General features: G+C 61.6%; 2 protein-coding genes and 1 long non-coding RNA gene across 4 annotated transcripts in view; 1 reads left to right on the plus strand and 2 right to left on the minus strand.

Annotated features, from left to right (window-relative positions):
- Window positions 1-1,919: 1,919 nt before the first annotated feature.
- Window positions 1,920-4,090, minus strand: HSPB1 (heat shock protein family B (small) member 1). The gene is made up of 3 exons (XM_061469855.1): window positions 3,468-4,090; window positions 2,592-2,655; window positions 1,920-2,248 (listed from the first exon to the last, which is right to left on the minus strand). Exons 1-3 carry the CDS (start codon window positions 3,826-3,828, stop codon window positions 2,089-2,091), a joined length of 585 nt encoding a protein of 194 aa, XP_061325839.1. The 5' UTR covers window positions 3,829-4,090; the 3' UTR covers window positions 1,920-2,088.
- A 944-nt stretch (window positions 4,091-5,034) lies between these two features.
- On the plus strand, window positions 5,035-5,469 carry LOC133277762 (uncharacterized). Its single transcript, XR_009746325.1, has 2 exons — window positions 5,035-5,207; window positions 5,320-5,469. It is a non-coding gene; the product is annotated as an uncharacterized LOC133277762 (long non-coding RNA).
- A 1,104-nt stretch (window positions 5,470-6,573) lies between these two features.
- Window positions 6,574-7,709, minus strand: part of SRRM3 (serine/arginine repetitive matrix 3) — a 30,176-nt gene continuing 29,040 nt past the window's right edge. The window contains exon 16 of one of the 2 annotated variants that reach the window (XM_061470448.1): window positions 6,574-7,461. In XM_061470448.1, the coding sequence (XP_061326432.1) occupies window positions 7,009-7,461 (453 nt within the window). In that variant the 3' untranslated portion in view covers window positions 6,574-7,008. The remainder of the gene's footprint in view (window positions 7,462-7,709) is intronic. The other variant, XM_061470449.1, reaches the window with a different exon arrangement.

Consider the following 7,709-nt stretch of genomic DNA (forward strand, 5'->3'; position numbering starts at 1 on the left):
GGGTGCTTCCTCCCTCCCTCCCCATGGTTTTTCCACTCGGAGCCGCCTGCGGTGACTCACGCTGTAAAAATATTCCCTGCCTTTGGAAGCCATAAACTGAAACTGATTCATGGGCCCTGCAATGGAGATGGGGGGGGGTGGACCCATGGGAAGGGGCTGCAGCAGCCCCACGGGGTGGCAAAGAGGGGTCCATGGGTACAGCCCTGCATGGCCTGGCCATGGGAGAGGTTATGGGGTGCCCTTGAGGGGGGGATCATCAGGCTCATGGCCACTGGGCTGCCCAGGGGGTGTTGTGGAAGCAGGACCCCATCCTGGCCCAGCACCCCCCAAAGCCTGGCTTATCCCCACATTTCCCCATCCTGACCCACATCTCCCTCTCGCTGGTGGGGCCGGTTTGCACATCTGGAGGAGGAAATGGATCCCCTGGGATGCAGCACCAGCGATGCCCATGTGTCCGTGTACCCCAGAGATGCATGGGAGAGGCAGAGAGAGAAGGGGAGAGTCAGGAGGCAGGACCCTTCTCAGCACTTGCTGGGCAGGATTTAGTCCTAAAATGGGGTGTTCCATGTGCAGGGCACCCCCAGCCCTTCTCCCATCCCTGATGGATGGATGCCCTCCCAGGAGGCAGGAGACCTGCCAAGCTCATTGCACCGGCCCCATTCCAGGTAGGAATGCAGGGCCGGGAAGGGGTGGTTGGAGTTCATCCCCCCAAGGCTGCGCTGCTGGTGGCTGCTGCTCACTATGGCAACCATCCCCATCCCTCTGGTTGCCATGGTCACCCGTCCCCACAGTGATGCACATGGAGGGGTGTCCCCCAAGCGCATGTGTGACCTCCAAAGCAGGAGCCAACCCCAGCCCCACACTGGGGCTGAGAGCTGCCAAACTCATTGCACTGCTGGGGCAGAGGGGTTGGGGCTCTGGGGGCACAAGGAGCCCCCCCCCAGACCCGGAGAGGGGCCCCACAGCTGCAGGATTCCTCCCAGGTCACTGTCTGCTTCCAGGATGACTCAGGGGGGATTAATGGGATTTATCCAAGCGGGAACATCGCAGCCGTGAGCCCAGCCTCAGCCATGTAGGGCCGGTTCCATACAGGGGCATGGGGCCAGATGGGGCTGAAAGGGACCAAGACTGGGACTGACCCACATCATGTCCAGCCCCACCGCATGGGTGCAGCTCCCTTGGTCATGGCAATGGGGTGAGAGGAAGGGGGATGCTGCCGGGGATGGGGTGTTTGTGGTCAGAGCTTCTCCCCATGAAGCCCCTTTTGCCCTCAGGTCCCCATGACCCAGAGCTGTGCTTGCTCCTCAGGGATGCAGGGATCCAGGATGGTGGCACTGGGGTGTTGAGGCCCAAAGGGTTCACATCCAGGATGATGTGACCCAGAGTTTTGGAGAGCAGGATGGTGAGAAACCCGGTGATGAGATCCGGGATTGTAGGGACCTGGGATTGGGAGATGTGGGATCTGGGAGAGAGGATTTGGGAGACCTGGGATGTCAGAGACCCAGGATGTGAAAAACTGGGATGCTGATCCCAGGATGTTGGAGACCTGGCATGTGGAGACCTGGCATTTGGAGACCAGAGGTTTTGGAGACCAGGGATGTGAAGACACAGGATGCTGGAGGCTGGGATGTGGGGACCTGGGATGTGGGATATGCAGGATACAGAGATTCAGGATGTGGGTCTCTGTGATGCTGACCCCATGCTGTTGAGCAGGGCTCAGTGCCCCTCCCTTTGGCCACATTGACCCTGGGTGGCTCCATCCCATGCTCTGGTCCAGGGCTGCTGGAGGAGGGACTCGATGTGGTTCCCTCCTGCCCCAGCACATCCACGGTGCACTGAGAATGGGGGGGGACACAGGGAATGGGGGACACAGGGAATGGGGGACACAGGGAATGGGGGACACAGGGAATGGGGCCTGGTTTCTTTCACCACTCTTTATTCCAGCTGATTCTATCGGCTCCTTCACATTGATTCAAGGCACTCGGTGATGGGGTGAGTACAAAGTAATAAAAAGGGGGCTGCAAGCAGGGATGGGGGTGAGGATGCAGCTTGTGGGGAGGCAGCGGCTTCTCCTCCTCCTCCTCTTCCTCACTTCTTGGCCGGCTCCTTGGCTTGGCTCTCCACGGTGACGGGGATGGTGATCTCTGCGGACTGGATGGCAGGCTTGGGCAGCGGCGCCTCCACCGTCAGCATGCCATCGGGGGACAGCGAGGACCGCACCGCCGTGGCCTCCACGCCGGGGGGCAGGCTGTGGGGCAGAGATGGGGGTCAGGGATGCGATGCTCAGCCCCACGTTGCTGCCTCAGTACGTTGCTGGTTGTGGTGAGTGGGACCCGCAGGGTGCGTGAGCATCATCCCCGGTTTGGGCAAGGAGCATCACTAGTTTGAGTGAGTAGCATTCCCGTTTGGATGAGCAGCATCACCAGTTTGGGTGAGTGTTAATCCCAGTTTGGGTGAGTGTTATCCCCAGCTTAGGAGAGCAGCATCCCCAGTTTGTGCTGTGGGCATTGGAGGGGATGGGAGGGTGGTCAGAGGTCCCCAGTGACACAGGGATGCTGCCAGGATCCCGTCTCCCCTCTCCCTGTACTTACGTGTATTTGCGGGTGAAGCACCTGGAGATGAAGCCGTGCTCATCCTGCTTCTCCTCGTGTTTGCCTGGGGGAAAGGAAACCGGGATGGTTGGAAGGGGCTGGGTGGATGAGCAGAGCTTGGATGGGCTCTGTGCCTGCGATCACCCTTCCCTGCCCCATCCCACCAGGTTCCAGCATCATCCAGCACTGGGGCAAGGGCTGATTCTGCCCCTGTCCTGGGTTTCTTTGCCTTAACATCAGCTGGGGGGGACCAGGGGCAGTGTGACCCCTCCAGGAGCACCCTGCTCCAGTGGAAGGTGTCCCTGCCCATGGCAGGGGGTTGGAAATGGATGAGCTCTGAGGTCCCTTCAACCCAAACCATTCTGTGACCCTATGATCCCACACATCCTAGGGGAGCAAAGCACGGTGCCAAGGGGACCCACATCCCTCATTCTGCTTCCCCAGCCCAGTGGGAGATGGAGCACCAGCCTCTCCCAGGCACTGCCATCCCAATCCCACTGAATGGCAATCGTCCCACCCCATGTGGACCCCCCCCCCCAGGCACACAGCACAGAGCTGGCCTCATGCCATGGGGTCTGGGCTCCATCACAGCGTGTGGGGAGCACGGGGGGCTGCGGGGCTCCTGACACCCCATATCCTGTCTGGGAGCACAGCACGGGGTCAATAACACTGGGCTGGGGGTGTCTGCACTCTGTGTAACACCTGCAGCATGAGCGCACCCCGAGACTGAGCTTGTAATGAGGGGCCTTCCTCTTTGCCTTGCTTTGCTCCTTCCCTTTTTCCTCTGCTCTCCTCTCCCTTTCCCCTTCCTTCCCTTGCCTCCCACCCCTTACCCCACCTCCCTTCCCTTTCCCCCCCCGTCCCCTCATCACCCACCCGTTATCTCCACGATGTTATCCTTGGTCTTCACCACCAGCTCCTCGGGTGCGAAGTGGTTCACATCCAAGGTCACCTTCCAGCTGTCCGCGGTCTGGCGGATCTCGGAGATGCCGCTGCTCAGCTGCCGGCTCAGCGCTTGTCCGTAGGGAGAACCGGGAGCCGGCACCAAGGCGCTCTCCCGGGGCAGGAGGCGGAAATAGCCGGGCCAGGCGGTGCCGCTCGGCCACTTGTACCAATCCTCAGGGATGTGGGGCATCCCGAAGGACTGGTCGAACAGGCGGCTCCCATGGTACCAGTCCCGGAACGGGTCCCAGCTGGGGCTGCGCAGGAAGGTGAAGGGGACGCGGCGCTCGGCCATGGTGCTGCCGGGGCGGGGGCGGCACTATGGGGCCTTATGAAGGCTAACGGGGGTTATTTTTAGGCGGGCGGCTCAGCTGGCTATTAATGGAAATCACAGCAGGGCACAGGGAAGGGACGAGAAACTTTCCCGGGATGGGGGCGGCCGCACGCAGCCGCATTGGGTGGGAAGCGCAGGGATGGGGCTGCCCCCCCCCCAATCCCGGTTCCCATCGCCGTGCCAGGGAAGTGTCCCTCGGATGGGCTGGTTGGGAGGTGATGGATGGCGCCTGGAGCCGATCCCAGCCTCCTGCCCGGAACCATCCCAAGGATGCGATGGGAAGGGGCTGGGGCCGGGCCAGCTCCGCGGGTGAGTCAGTGCGGGAGCCGCTGCGTCACCACCGGACAGAAGCTTCTGGAGCCCCCGGGCACCGCCGCCGTGCTCAATATCGTGACATGGTGCTGAATGTCGTGACGTGATGCTGGGGACACACACACACACACACACACACCCCCCAAGCACAAAGCTGGGGGTGGGCTGCTCCAGCCAATGCGGGTCCCAGTGGGGGTTGAGGGGGGATTGTAGGACCTTGAAGGGCTGGCAGGACATCCTGGGGGCTGGGGGGGGTGAGGAGGGGATAGAGCTGATGAGGTTTGGGGGATGGAGGGAGCAGCTCCTCCTTGGGGGGCTGGGGTGGCTCTTCACATCACGGGAAGCGATTCCCGTTCGCAGCCAGACTCCAGGCTCCCGATCCCAGGGAAGGGCGTTTTTTCCAGCCCAGCGATCCTGACAGCCCCTGGGACCCATCTCCTCTGCCCCCCCCACCTCAGTCCTGTAGGGAGGGACCCCTTTGTCTGGGGCAGAGCCCGGCGCTGAGCCCCGCAGGGGCTGGTAAAGGCTGGGGGGGGGGGGAGCCTGGTGGAGGACGGGGATGCTGCGGAGGTGAAGGGATGCAACGATGCGGGAAAGGGGAGGGACGCAGAGAGGGAGGGGATGGATGGATGCAAGGATGCGGAAAGGGGAGGGCTGGGAGGGATGCGGGGAGGGATGCAGAGAAGGATGCAGGGAGGCATGGGAGGGTCGAATGGGAGGGATAGGAGGATGCAGGGAGGGATGTAGGAGGATGAGAGGGATGCAGGCCAATGGGAGGGATGCAGGGAAATGGGAGGGTTGGAAGAGATGCAGGGATGCAGGCAGGAACACAGAGAGGGATTAGATGGGTAGGAGGGATGCAGAGAAGGATGCAGGGAGCCAGGAGGGCTGCAGGGATACAGCGAGGATGCAACGGGACATCTCTGCCCCAAGGCGGAGCTTCCCAGAGGGTTCCCCCCATCACTGTAGCAGGATGCAGAAGCACCAGGACAAGACAAGCCAGGGGTGGCAGGAGACAGGGATAGAGGGTGAGGATAGGCCTGGGGAGCTGGACAAGCCCAAGCCCCTATGAATAAAGCTCTCGGTGCCCAGCAGAGTCATTTACAATATATACTGTATATTTTATTGTGACAGAACCAGCTCACTGGGTCTACAGCTGAGCCCACAACCCAGGGGGAAAGAGAGCGCGCGCAAGAGAGGAAAATACTGCAGTGTCCCTACAGAGTTTGTTCCAGTTTGCTCCCTCCGTGGCGGGACACAGACACTGTAAAAGAGGAAGACTGGAAATGATCCCTGATGTGCTGGCTGGGCTGCACCGCGCTGCACCGGGGGCCTTGGGGGGGGCTGCGGCCGCTGATGGTGGCTTCAATCTGGGTGGGTGTTGTCGGGGACCATCCCTCCCCAAGGTGGGTTTTGGGGCTCCCACAGCCAGTGTGAGCTGTGATTGATGGGGGTAGGGTTTAGGGAGCGAAGGGGTCATCATCCCCATAGGGATGATGGGGATGCTCGTGCCCTTCATCTCCCCAGGGCAGCAGGACCCTTTGTCTTCTCCTCCTACCACAGGCACAAGCTGAGCCACGGAGAGCCATGAGCATGTCCCCTCCTTACCTGTTCACCCCATTGCTAACGGCTCTGCTGGTCTGAGCACCGCAGAAGGGGCCCAGCGAAGCTGGGGTGGGTGAATGGGGTACCCCAGGCTGGTACCTGGCACAGCGCATCCCTGGAGATGCTGGATGGGGCTTGGAGCAACCTGCTCTAGTGGAAGGTCCCCCCTGGCAGGGGGCTGGAACTGGGTGAACTTTAAGGTCTTTTCCAACCCAAACCATTCCATGATTCTAAGGGCACATAGCTGAGCCTGGTTCCTTGACATGCTGGGTTTGGGATCCAGCCCTGGAATACCCCTCTGCTTGTATCTCTGTCCTCCTGGTTCATCATCAGCTAACAAATCCATTTCACTACCAGCAGACCTGGACTCCAAAGGACTGCCTCCCCACATATCCCAATCCCACTGGCTGGAAACCAGCATCAATAGGGATTGCCAAAGCCCTGCTCTTTATCAGGAACAGCAGGTTAATCCAGGCAGCTGCTCTCCCACCCAGCGAGGCTCATCCCATCATCCTGCTCCAGCCAGCTGGAAAACATGGGGCTGGTGAGGATTAAACACCAACGGCCCCAGGGGGGTCAGGACTGTCCTCGGTGCCTGGGGGGGGGGGTGTGTGTTTGATTGGAGAAGCAGCAAAAGTGGGGCTGTGGCAAAGCATGGACCCTCCTGCCCCTCTCCTCTGTAATGAGGCCGGGGGCATCAAGCCCAAAGGTGGGATCAATGTGCCAGAGCCAGAGGAGGATGGGCTGGCTGCAGCCCCAGAAGTGATAAATCCGCATCCCAGCCCCATGGCTCCCTCCTCCTGGGGGTGACAGTTTGGTCCCCCCCCAAATTGGGTGAGGTGGATGGTGCCAGGGCTCCTGGGCTGGGATGAGCAGCATTAACCTAAAGGGATGGCCCCCACTTGTGAAGAGACTCGTGGGTGCCACCAGCTTTTGTTCATCCATGGCTCGGGGTGCACTTGGGTCTGGTGGGGGGGGGGCAAAATGGACCCTGGGACACCATGGGGACACCTTGGCCATTAGAAAGTTGGGGCTCACCTCTGGCTGCATCACCCTGGGCTGAAGAGGTCCCTTTCACCACCACCACCCCCCCCCCCCCCAAGGATACACTTGTGCAAAAAGCATCAAACCAACCCAAAACAGCACACGGGGGGTTGGGGGGGTGTCCCCATCCGCCCCAAGAGCAGTTTGTTCCCTCGCTCTGTGCTCACCCCATCCCAGTGCTCACTGTAACAAGAAGAGATTCAATTCTCCCCCTACCCCATCCCGACCCTCAGAACACCCCATCGGGGAGTAGGGGACAAGGACGGGATCACCCCCAAGGACCCATTGAGCTTCCAAGCCCCGTTCTCCCTCGCCGCCAGGTCCATCCTCAGCACCCCCCAGCTCTTTTCCATCTCCCCGGTGGTGCCGGTCCCCACCGGGGCTCCGCGGGGCCGTGTCCGGGTCCCGGAGCGGGCTCAGAAGCCGGCGCTCTCGGAGCTGCTGCGGCTGTTGTAGCTGGGGCTGCGGCTGGGGCTGCGGGAGCGGCTGGGGGGGCTGCGAGTCCGGCTGCGGCTGCGGCTGCTGCTGTAGCTGTCGTAGCTGCGGCTGCGGCTGCGGCTGTAGGAGTAGGTGCTCAGCGAGCTGGAGGACGAGGGGCTGGGGCGGTAGTAAGGGATGGGACGCTTGCGAGCGCTGCAAAGGGGAAAGGAAACTGAGTCAGGGCATCCCCCGCTCCAGCGTTGGGTCCCCCGGCACGGCCCAGCATCCCGGAAGGGCTCGGAGCCGGGTGGAGGATGCGGTCCGGCCGCGCAGCATCACCCTCCCGCCCTCATCCCCTTCCTCCTCCCCAGCCCGCCCCTGGTGTTAGTCCTGGATTAGGCAGCGGCGAGGGCGGAAAGTGAGCAGGTTAATGCGGTTTTTGTGTTTCCCAGGCACCAGAG

The sequence above is a fragment of the Pezoporus flaviventris genome, unplaced genomic scaffold (assembly GCF_033815535.1).
Source record: "Pezoporus flaviventris isolate CSIRO_AGI_PZ_B2104156 unplaced genomic scaffold, CSIRO_AGI_Pfla_v1 ptg000063l, whole genome shotgun sequence".
Taxonomy (NCBI): Eukaryota; Metazoa; Chordata; class Aves; order Psittaciformes; family Psittacidae; genus Pezoporus; species Pezoporus flaviventris.